Below are 12,450 nucleotides of genomic sequence, written 5' to 3' on the forward strand. Positions count from 1 at the left end.
AACATTTGAAAAATGCTAACCTGTATATGTATGTGTGTACCCTACTAATACTACAATGAATTCAGAAAAATTCGGAGAAATATGGAAATGAAGGATTAAGTAATGCAGTTAAAAAAATCACCATCACATTGTATTGCTTTAAGGCAGTACAATAAAACAATGCCTAAATTATTGTGACACTTTAGTAAAACTGGATGGGCAAGGTTCAGGGACTACCTTCAGTACCTTCCCTTGAGACCGAGGTTGTGGCTCAGTGGTAGAGCGCTTGCCTCACATGCGTGGAGAGTTCTATCCTCAGCACCACATAAAAAAACTAAATAAAGGTACTGTGTCCATCTACAAGCAAAAAAAAAAAAAAAAAAAAAAAAAAATTTAATTACCTTCCCTGGCTCGGGATGTAGCTCAGTGGTACAGTTCATGCCTAGCATGCGAGGCCATGGGCTCCTCCCCAATACCGAAAAAAATGAAAATAAAAAATGTCTTCCAATATTATTAGCAGTGATATTTTTATTAACGCTAAATTCCCAAGAAAAAGTTTTTCTGCCATGCGGACTGACTAATAAAACAATCTTTCTGTTCAGAAACCCAATCAACACCACTTACAGCAAAGCCTGGAGTGGTGGACAAACAGGTGACAAATCGAAGGGATGCGAAAGTGGGGAGAGAAATCCGTGAGATTCCTCCCCTTCTCTGGGGGCTAAGGTTCCGCTCAGCGCTCCCAAGACTACCGCTCCCCAGAGACCCTCTACCTCAGCCAAGGACCAAAAGTTTCCAAGAAATCGGAGATCCTCCTCCCCATACTTGCATTCACGCCCCTACTCGCAAGGTCAGCGCCAGCGAACGCAGCTAGTCCCAAATCCGCCGCCCTCTCCCGAAGAAAGGGTCAGTGGAGGACGCTTTCCCGAGGCCTCCTCCGGGACTCGGCCAGCAAGGACTCCGCAAGAGTGGAGGGACCTGAGGATCATGAAGGAGAAGCCTGACAATTCTGTTACCTGGTTGGAACCCTGGAAACGGAAATAGCAGCTGTAGCCGCTGCCCTTCTCCCCAACAACGCCTGCCTCAGCGCCACTGACATTGAGACCGCCGCCATCTTGCTGCAGGCAAACACCAGGACGGGAGTACGGATCCCCGCAAGGGTCTAACTTCCTTCGTTCTCAAGCTAGTGCAACCGCAACGTAACGGATTCGTGTGGTGTCAGCTTTCCTTCTAATACTGGTGTTTAGAAAAGAGTTAAAAGGTTTGGTTGAAAGAGGTAAGGAGGAAAATGGATGAAAGAAAAATGAAGAAGTGCATTAAGTGTAAATATTACCCTCATAAAGAATAATCCTTGTTAGTTGGTAGGACTGATTATTTGCAATGATAATGAAAAGACCAGAAGAAAATACTTGAAAATTTAAACACCTGCAACTCATAACTTTTCAAAGAACTGAGAATATTAGGGGCTGAGCGGCTTAAGTCCTTGAGAAACTAAAGTAGTACTTTCCCAAAGTGTTACCAGATTCAGTTTGAAAGCCCCCAGGACAGAACTGTATTCAGTTTTATTTTTTGTAGTTGTAATGATCATATTTTCCACACAAACAATCTGGCCTCGTGAAGAATTTCTTTTTCAACGTGTGGACTTATATGAAATCCAATGGAACATAATAAGTTTTAAAGTTGTAATGTTTGTTTTTTATTTACATAAACATATTATGAAGTATAATGAAATATTGTGTTCCATATGCAATGTATACACAATATTTGATATTACTGTTTCCTCAGTAAATCCTGAACGTGTGATCATAATCCATAGACATCAAGAACATTATTATTTTAGTTCTGGGAATTGAACCCAGGGCCTTTTTTTATGCTAAGCATAAGTACACTCCTAGTCCCCCAAATATTATTAATATTATTTAATTAATTTAATTTATTAAATATTAATGCTCAGTGCATATAAAACAAAAATTACCTTCCAAAACAGTGTTGGACATGTGTTTGTACTGTGGACTGCTGACCTTTAAGAACAATGATTAGCTGTAAAAAAATATAAAAATGGAAGCTGTAGGTTGCCAGTGGTTAGGAGGGCAAGGGTTACTAGAATAGAGTACCTGGAGGGTGATCTTTGTTGTGATGGAGTAGTACTGAATTTTTATTGTAATGGGACAAATTGACATATGTTATAGAATAACATAGGACTATACAAACACTTAGTATCAACATCAGGTTCCTGACCTTGATTGTACTACTATATTTTGAAAATGTCATAAAAATAGACACATATTATGGGACCTTTTGGGATCGGCATCTTTCTTTCAATACCCTTGAGATCCATCCAAGTTTTTGCACATATCTATAGTTCAATCATTATTTTTTTATTGCTGAGTAATATCCGTGGTATAGATAATTTAACCTTTCACCTACTGCAGAGCATTTTGATTTTTTTCCCTCTTAGGGCAATTAGAAATACCTGCTTTGAGCAATCGTGTACAGGCTTTTGTGTTTTTATTTCTCTGAGATAAATGTCCCAAAGTGTAATTGCTAGGTCATGTAGTACATTTATGTTTAGTTTTTTTAAAAGAAGCTACCAGACTGGGTTGGAGGTATGCTCAGATCTGGGGTGGGGGTGGGTTATAGCTTAGTGTTAGAGTGTTTGCCTAGCACGCATGTGGCCCTGAGTTTGATCTGAAGTACCACAAAACTACAACAAAACTACTAGATTATTTTTGAAAATAACCATACTATTTTACATTCCTAGCTGCTAGTTATGAAAATTCAGTTTCTTCATATATTCACCAGCATTTGGTATTGCCACTCTTTTTTTCCTTGCTAAGCTAAAATAAATAAGTCTAGTGATATGAGTCTTAATTTGTGTTTCTTTAGTGATTAAAGTGTTGAGGGTTAGATGTATACCATTTGTTTACAATAAAAATAAATTTAAAAAAAAAGTGTTGTATTTTTTTTTTTTTTTTTTTTTTTTTTTTTTGGTACCAGGGATTGAACCAGGGTCACTTAACCACTGAGCCACATCCCCAGCCCTTTTTGTATTTTATTTAGAGACAGGATCTCAGTGAGTTGCTCAGGGCCTCTCAAAATTGTGGAGACTGACTTTGAACTCCTCCTGCCTCAGCCTCCTGAGCCCCTGGGATTACTGTCGTGCACCACTGTGCCCAGCAGTATTCAGTATTTTTATGCTCTTATTTGCCATTTGCATATTCTGTTGAATGTCTCATGTCTTTTGCCCATTTTCTAATTGAATTATTTGCTTTTTTTCTTGTTACATTTTGAGAGTTCTTTCTGTATTCCAGATATGAGTCTTCTATCAGATATGTGGCTCAACTTGTCTTTTTATCCTATTAACAGGGTCCTTCATAGGAAAATTTTTAAATTTTTGATGGCATCCATTTATTAACTTTTTAAACTTATGGATTGTACTTTTGTTGTCTTTTCTAAGAACTGTTGGTCACCCTATTCCCTAAAGATTTTCTTCTAAAGTTTTTTAGTTTTACCTTTTACATTTAAATCTATGACCCATTTTTGGTTAATTTTAGTGAAGTTTAGGGTCAAGGTGCAGATTTTTACTTTGTGCATACCCAGTTCAGGACTGTTTGTGGAAAAGATTATCCTCCTTCCATGGAATTGTTTTTATACCTTTGTTCAAAAGTCATTTGGCCTGCCGAGCATGGTAGCGCACACCTGAAATCCCAGCTATTTAGGAGGCTGAGGCAGGAGGATTTCAAGTTCAAAGTCAACCTCCTCAACTTAGCAAGACCCTAGGTAACATAGTGAAACCCTGTCTTAAAATAAAAATTAAAAAAGGACTAGAGTTGACTCAGTGGCTCTGGGTTCAATCTCCCATGCCGATTAAGAAAAAAAAAAAAAAAGTCATTTGGCCAAACAAATACATGAAAAAATGTTCAACATTGCTAACAATTAAGGAAATGCATATCAAAACTACACTGAGATTTCCTCTCACTCCAGTCAAAATGGCAGCCATCAAAAATACCAACAATAATAAATGCTGGAGAGGATGTAGCGTAAAAGGAACACTTCTATACCATTGGTGGAATTGCTATTTAGTACAACACAACAGAAATCAGTATGGAGGGTCCTCAAGAGACTAGAAATGGAACCATCTTATATCCCAACTATACTGCTCCTCAGTATTTATCCTAAAGAATTAAAGTTATCTACTATACATGCCTACCACATATATAGGAGCACAATTCACAATAACTAAAATATGGAACCAGTCTAGGTGTCCACCAAAGAATAAACGGATAAAGCAAATGTGGTGTAAATATACATGAAGTTTTATTCAGCTCTAAAAATGAATGAAATTATATGTCATTTTTCAGGAAAATTGATGCACTCAGGAACATTATGTTAGGTGAAAGACGCCAAACTCAGAAAGTCAAGAGTATGTTTTCTCTCATATGTGGAAACCAGAGAGGAAAGGGAAAAAAGAAAAAAAGGTGTTGGACTGGGGTGGGGGGTCTTATGAAAATTGAAGGGAGATCAGTAGACTAGAGGAAAGAAAGGAACCAGGGGGAGGGAGAAAAGAGGAGGGAAGGAAAATAACTGGGGAATGATATTGGCCAAATTATATTGTAATATTTTGTGCATGTACAAATATATAACAAGTCCCACTTATGTACAACTATAATTCACTAATTAAAAAAAATTAAAATAGAAAAAAGGTCAGTTGACCATATTTGTGTGTGGCTATTTCTGAGTTCTCTATTTCAGAGGAAATTTAAGCCCAAGGGTGGTTTTGATGTTTGGGTTAAATTTTAATAATGATTTTATATATCAAGGAGTAACTCATGCGTCCCAGTGTTGAATAAGGCAGTTTACTCTAGCCCTGTTACTAGTTCGATTGACCAAATTCAGCCTGTTCATCTACTGATACTCTTGTCCCCTCTTCTACGGATTTGGAATCCCTAGGAAAGCCTCCAGCCTCTGATCTTTTTATCTTCTACACATCCTGTGATCCAAGATCAGCACTGCCAAGCATCTACGCCAATAGAATCTCTGGATCTCTTCACCTGTGCTGGATTCCCTCAACCATGTATACCTGAGGTCCTTACTGACTCTACATGCAGGATATAGGCTTGGGGAAAAAACAGAAGTAATTTGTGTGTGCTTTGATTGATTGATTGATTGATTGATTGCTACAGTGTTCACCTAAACCAGAGATTTGACCATTAAGCTTAATAGAATGACTAGGTCTAAACACTACTTTATTATTTCATCAGAACTAAAATGTGAATTGGATTTACTTTTTTGCTTGCTTTTCATACACAATGACGAGAATCTTCCTCCTGAGCTGTTCATCATTGCTAAATAAAGAGCAACCTGATACACTTGATTTACTATCATGGGTATTAGCTAACTTTATCTGGTTCTTCAGTAGTTTGACATAGCTTTGCTTTTTTATTTATTAAATTTTTTAGGTGCTAGGGATCAGACCATGGCTTTGAGCATGCACTCTACCACTGAGCTACCCTCCCATTCTTCTTATTTTTCTTATAAGAGACTGGGTCTCACTGTGTTGACCAGCCTGGCCTCCAACTGATCCTCCTGCCTTACTCTCCTAAGTATTGACAGTTTTTCATTCACTTAATTTCCTTAATATCACTCCCAAGTGATATTCTGGGGAACACTAATTTTGAGATAGTTCAACAGGTGTTTCTGAAAAATGATTTTATATTATTAATATGTGCCTGACATGGGAACACATAATATTCTTGGAGTAATTTTTTTAAAAATTTGTTCTTATTAGTTATACATGACATGACAGTATAATGCACCTTGACACATCATACATAAATGGAGTACAATTTCTTATTCATCTGGTTGTATATGATGTAGAATCACATCAGTTGTGTAGTCATAATGAACATAGGATAATAATGTCAGACTCATTCTACTATCCTTCCTACCTCCTTACCCCTCCCCTCTCTTCACTACCCTCTATGGAATCCAGAGTAATTCTATTCTTCCCTAGCCCCACCCCCTTATTGTGAATTAGCATCCTCATATCAGAGAAAACATTTGGCCTTTGGTTTTTTGGGGATTGGCTTATTTTGCTTAGCATAATATTCTCCAACTTCATCCATTTACCCTCAAATGCCAGCCTGAGTAATATTCCATTGTGCATTTATACCACATTTTCTTTGTCCATTCATCTGTTGAAAGACCCCTATTTTGGTTCCATAGTTTAGCTATTCTAAGTTAAGCTGCTATACACATTGATGTGGCTGTGTCACTGTGATATGCTGATTTTAAGTCCTTTGATATAAACTGAGGAGTGGGTTTACTGGGTCAAATGGTGGTTCCATTTCAAGTTTTTGAGCAACCTCCCTACTGCTTTCCATAGTGGTTGAACCAATTTGCAGCCCCACCAGCAGTGTATGAGTGTACCTTTTCCCCCACATCCTCACCAACATTTATTGTTGCTTGTATTCTTGATAATTACCATTCTGACTGGAGTGAGATGAAATCTTAGAGTAGTTTTGATTTGCATTTCTCTAATTGCTAGAGATGTTGAACATTTTTTCATATATTGTTGATCCATTGTGTTTGTCTGTGAACTGTCTGTTCAGTTCCTTAGCCCATTCATTGATTGAGTTATTTATTTTTTTGGTGTTTTTTGAGTTCTTTATGTATCCTGGAGATTAATGCTCTATCTGAGGTGCTTGTGGTAAAGATTTTCTCCCATTCTCTAGGTTCTCTATTCACATTATTAATTGTTTCCTTTGCCAAGAAGAACCTTTTTAGTTTGAATCCATCCCATTTATTGATTCTTGATTTTACTTCCTGTGCTTTAGGAGTCTTGTTAAGGTGTCAGATCCTTGACCAAAGATTTGGGCCTACTTTTTCTTCTATTCGGCGCAGGGTATCTGTTCTAGTGCCTAGGTCTTTGATCCACTTTGAATTGAGTTTCATGCATAGTGAGAGATATAAGTTTAATTTCATTGTGTTACATGTAGATTTCCAATTTTCCCAGCACCATTTTTTGACTATCTTAATTCCTCTCTTTCTTTTATTCTCCACCTGAATCTTTAAAATATATCCAGATTGACTGTTTTCCTAATTCTGCTGTTACTAAACCACTTGTTGACTATCTTAATTCCTCTCTTTCTTTTATTCTTCACCTCAGTCTTTAAAATATTGACTGTTTTCCTAACTCTGCTGTGACTACTGTAATCCAAGTCACCATCACCTCTTCTATCCATTCTCGCAATGGCCTCCCAGTTGCTTTCAACTGTCTGATTTGACAGACTTCACATGGTCTGTTCCCGAGTTTTCTCACCAGTCCACCTCACATCATGCCCGCACCTGTGCTGTCCCTGAGTCCTTCACAGGCTGTTGCTTACTGGACTGGTCTTCTTTCCTCTTAGCTAGTCTTCCTACTTGCCCTTCATTCACAGCTGAGTCACTTCCTTTAGAGTCTCTGCATGTAGTAAAAACTGTGAATATCTTACAGGCTTTTCCCACCTCCCCTTTCCATACTGACACAGACTGACTCCTACTATAGGATGTGGAGAGTAAATAAATGAGTGAATGAAGCTAGTTAGAGCTTTAAGAATATCATAAATAAGAAAAAAGTGCTACTTTTGCTTAGAGAAAGCTTGCACAAATTATATTTAATGTGATTGTTCTCTCAGGTCTGTGAATCTTATTGTTTTCTAAAATTTCATCTCTCATCAAGTGCCATTTCCTGAAGACTTTGATGGGATATCCGGGATAAGGGCTGTCTATTGCTGGTAAGAGACCTAAAAGCATAAATCAACTTTTTACTAGGCTTGCATTAAAAAATTAATAATGCCTTTCATTTCCTTATTTCTCACATTTCGGATACTGGATATAGACCTGAGAGTGGAACAGAAATAATTTGCTGCGTATACTTTCTTTTTTACAATTTCAGTCAAACTATAGATTATAACAATAAGCTTAATAGAATGTCTAAGATCAAATGTCACTATATTATTTCAAATGGGAATATTGAAATGTGAATCAATCTTATTTATTCCTTCATTTCATGCATGAAGGCCAAAAGAAGCATTTAACTTATTCTTTCTGATAGCATGTGAAATTTACAATGGATTTGAAGCTTTTTATTTTTAATTTTTCCCCTTGCAAGTGGGTCTTTAATAAAGCACCCAGAAAAAAAAATAAATTAAAACCAGACATTTCTCACAGAAGTTTCACATACAAACACTATAGACTGACAAAATTCCACCATCACTTATTTGCCACAAACTAATTTTTAAAAGCATATCTTATTTGTCCCTCCTAATTTAATTGAAAACCTTGAATTAATATCTTATCATCTTAAAAAACTGTCATAACCAGGCAGGGTTGCTGAGACTTTGGCAACCAACCAAATAAGTTCTACCTACAGTATGAAACTGCCACTTGAAATCATCTTTGGAAAACCAAATATACAGATAATCAAAATTCCTAAGAACTCAAGGAATTTTCCCACATAAATTTGATCACATGCCTCCTCACATTCTCAGTTCCAGTCCTAAATTTTCAACTGCTTATGTGGCATTCTCAAACTTAACATGTAGAAAACCAAACTAATTATATTTCTTCCCTTTCTCTTAGTCCAAGCAAATCTGTTCTCCCCTCTAGTATTCCCTATCTTGGCAAAATAATACCATCTTTCTTCCAATTGAAGATGTCGTCAACTATAAAATGCATCATTTTCTTCTGTGCTATTAAGAAAGAAAAAAGAATGCAGCAACTGAACCATGACACAGAACCAATTATATATCTTGATTTCGGAGAGGGAAAATGCACAGATCAGAAGCAAAGAAATTTAGTAATTGGCTATCCCAAAGTATTTTCTCCCCTTTGTCCTTAGTATTAGAACCTGGTTGTTGTTGTTGTTTGGTTTTTCTTGTTGTTGTTGTTGTTGTTTTATTGGTCTCTAAAAGAAAGACTTTTTTCTCAGCCTCCTTATTACTAGAAATACTATATTACTAGGTTCTGTCCAATTAAAAATAAGGAGAAATATAATGTGGCAACTTCTGAGCAATCATCAGTCACATCTCCCCCCACTTCTATCCCTGACCCCATTCTGCTATCTAGATGTAAATGTGAAAACTCAAATCATAAGTATAAGATTTATACTCTTTGAAGAAAGAATAATAAGGTGGAAGGAGCCTGGATACTTAACTATACTTTGATTCCAAAAGAACATTGGTTTTTATCACCATTTATTTGTTTTCTCCCTGGATGAGGATTCTCTGCTTTTATTCAGATTAAATTCCATGGTCAACTATTAGGATCATTTTCTTGCTTACACACACAATACCCTTGCTTTTTCTTTCTTTTTTTTTTTTTTTTTTTTGGTGGTGCTAGGGATTGAACCCAGGGCCTTGTGCTTGCGAGGCAAGTACTCTCCAACTGAGCTATATCCCCAGCCCTACCCTTGCTTTTTCACCTTTTTGTCCTCAGCAAAACTATCATCTACTTTGAATACAACTCTCTTCTCCACCTACACGCATACAGCTTTATATGACCGGAGAAGAGAACTGGACCACAGAGATTTATCTCACTTGGTTGCAAACTTCAAGTTGACCCTAGTGCTATTTGGCAATCATATTAAACTTCCCTGTTTCCTTATCTTCATTCATTTTCTCACTTTATTGAGTGGGTCTTTCACATCACCTTCTTTTCTCTCCTCAAATCTATTACTGTCTCTCTTATCCTCACTTCTTGCTGATGATTTACTACTTCACTAGGAAAATTGAAGTAATCAGAAGAACACTTCTTCAAACATCCACTACCCTATCACTTACCAGCAGCTACTCACACACTCTACCTTCCCTCTTACCATACGTAAGCTATTCACATCATTATCAAAAGCTAATCCCTCCACTTAGGCATGGGATCCAATCCCATCCTTAATTACCTACCTGTGATCTGCCCTTTCTCTTTTTAGTGGTGAATATTTCACTCTCTGTTGGAACATTCTGTCTGGCTCACAAGCATGATGTTATTTCTTTGATTTCAAAAAGACTAAACTTATTTTGATCCAGTGTATCCCACCAACTATTGTCTTATCTCTCTGCAACAAAACTCCTCTAATGAGTTTCCCTACCTCAGTGTTTCTCAGATCCACACCAGTCATACTTTCCTGCCTCTGAAACCTCTCCTTCAAGGTCATCAATGTTCTCTGTGTTGCTAAAACCAAAAATCAGTTGTCAAATTTTTTTATGGTTTGACACAAATTTGTAATTGTTTTCCTTGACTCCTCCCTTTCTCCTTGGAATACTAATTCTGAAACGTTGGGATGTTTCCAAAAAGTGATTCTATACTACAGAGTGACTACAAGGTTTCTATCTGTGAGATTTGACAACAAAGACCCAAAAAACAATTTAATGACTTTAATGATTTTTGCCATTAATATTGGTAGATGTCCAGAAGAACATAAGGAAAAAAACCAAAATTTGTACCAATATTTGAGAGCACAGTGATATTCACATCATCAAAGTCCTACATAACTACCCCGCCACACACACCTCTGGCACTGGGAATTGAACTCAGAGCAGCTTTACCACTGTGCTAAGTCCCCAGTTCTTTTTCTACCCCTCCCTTATTATTTTTTATTTTGAGACAGGGTCTGACTAAGGTGCTGAGGCTGGCCTCAAACTTAAGATCCTCCTGCCTCTGTCTCCTGAGTTGCTGGGATCACAGGCATGTACTACTGTGCCTAACTTGAACTCCTCTCCTGTTTTCATCAATGAATTTCTTTGTCTCTGTCTTCAAAGTACAACAACAATATGACCACTGCTCAACACATTCATCTCTGGCACACAGATCCAAACTATCACCATCTCCTGCCTGGATTGCTCCAAGTCTTTTAACATGTCTCCTTTCTTCCATCATTCCTGCAGCATCTTTTAAATACAGGTACCATGGAGGTTTTCTAAAATATAATTCATGCCACTCCCTTGTTCTGTACCCTCCAATGGGTATTCACATTGCAGTTGATCTGCTCCGTTACCTCTACTACCTTATCTGCTATTATTCTTTCCTCCTCGCTCTTGTTTTCTTAAACATGCCAGACATGTTCTCACATTAGGGCTTTTGCTTTTATTATACCCTCTGCCTGGAATACACTTACCCTATATATCAACATGGCTAACTCCCTCCTTAAGTCTTTGACCAAATGTTGCCTTTTTAAGTGAATCTTTCTCTGATGTATGTATTAGTCAATGTCCTGTTGGGAAAATAAACCACTTTAGATATTTCAAACAGAGGACATTTAATATGGGGGAATTTTTTTATATGGTTGATTGAATTGCTGAGAAGACAAACCAGGAAGATCCTAAGTTAATTCAGATATTAGAGACAGCAGAATGTGCTATCACCCCTAGGGCTAAAGCACAACAGGGAATTAGGGATGTTACCAGAGCTCCAAAGCCTAGGTATCCAAGGCAATCTGAAACCATAGCAAGGGCTAGCCAGTAGAAGCTGAGATCAGAGAGGGAGAGGTTGTCCAGCAGGAATTAGAATCACGGGAAAAACAATGAATGCACTGCCAAGCAAAAACCCACCCCAATGGGGTAGAGTCAGGGGAAAAGAAGAGGATAAATATTCCCAATTTGTCCTTCAATCTGCCATTGCCCCCCACTAGGTAAGGCTACCTAGAAGCTGGAAGGAAAAGACAGAAAAGGAATCTAACAGTGAGCTAGCAAAGGCCCAGCATACCACCTTTCATAAAACCAAGCGCCAAAACAAGTCCCATGAGGACTCCAGTATTGCTCTAGATACAGAGGCACAGCTGCCCAGGCCTCACTGCTGGAGCCACAGCCACTGCTGTCCATGGATACTGTACCCCGTGCCACCTGGCTCCATAATTAGGTTCTCCACTTCCCTGGGCCTTTAGTAGGAAGGACTCTGTAGCCATAATCCATGGCAAATGTGTCTGAATGCCTGAATCTGAGCTCATGCTCTCTTTTGGTTGCTTGCTAAGAGCACTCTTACTTTTTCCAATCATTTCCACTAGTGCTGCAGGTTCAGTGTTTCCACAGTCTTCCTTCAGATTATTCTTGGAGAGAGTTTTACCATGTGTTCTGCTTCTGGAAATCATGATTCACTGTCTTTCTAGATTTGGGTAACAGTTTCCTCATTGATTGATGCCCAACTACTAAGCCAATGTCACCGAAGTTCTTATTTTCAACATTATGTCAGTTCCAATATGAAATATGTAATAATTCAGAAATAATATACTTTTATTTCTCGCTCACATGAAGACCAATATATGCATTCCTGATTGCTGATTCTCCTCTAAAATGTTTCTGAAATGAAGGCTTGTTCTAGCTTGTAGCTCGATCTTCTTCCTCATGAGTTTTCAAAGTCACCGTGCTCTGACCCATGTTGACAGATGGAGAGAGGGCATAAACCACCATGTATGAGAGACTTTTATGGACCAGAACTGGCAGTGAA

At 37.8% G+C, this 12,450-nt stretch overlaps 1 protein-coding gene across 1 annotated transcript in view; it reads right to left on the reverse strand.

The window, feature by feature from the left end:
- NDUFS4 (NADH:ubiquinone oxidoreductase subunit S4) overlaps nt 1-1,144 on the reverse strand; it is an 83,717-nt gene extending 82,573 nt beyond the window's left edge. Inside the window, exon 1 of the mRNA XM_079145578.1 lies at nt 993-1,144. Coding sequence (XP_079001704.1) covers nt 993-1,090 — 98 coding nt within the window. The 5' untranslated portion in view covers nt 1,091-1,144. The remainder of the gene's footprint in view (nt 1-992) is intronic.
- Between the last annotated feature and the right edge of the window lie 11,306 nt (nt 1,145-12,450).

The sequence above is a fragment of the Sciurus vulgaris genome (assembly GCF_902686455.1).
Source record: "Sciurus vulgaris genome assembly, chromosome: 6".
Taxonomy (NCBI): Eukaryota; Metazoa; Chordata; class Mammalia; order Rodentia; family Sciuridae; genus Sciurus; species Sciurus vulgaris.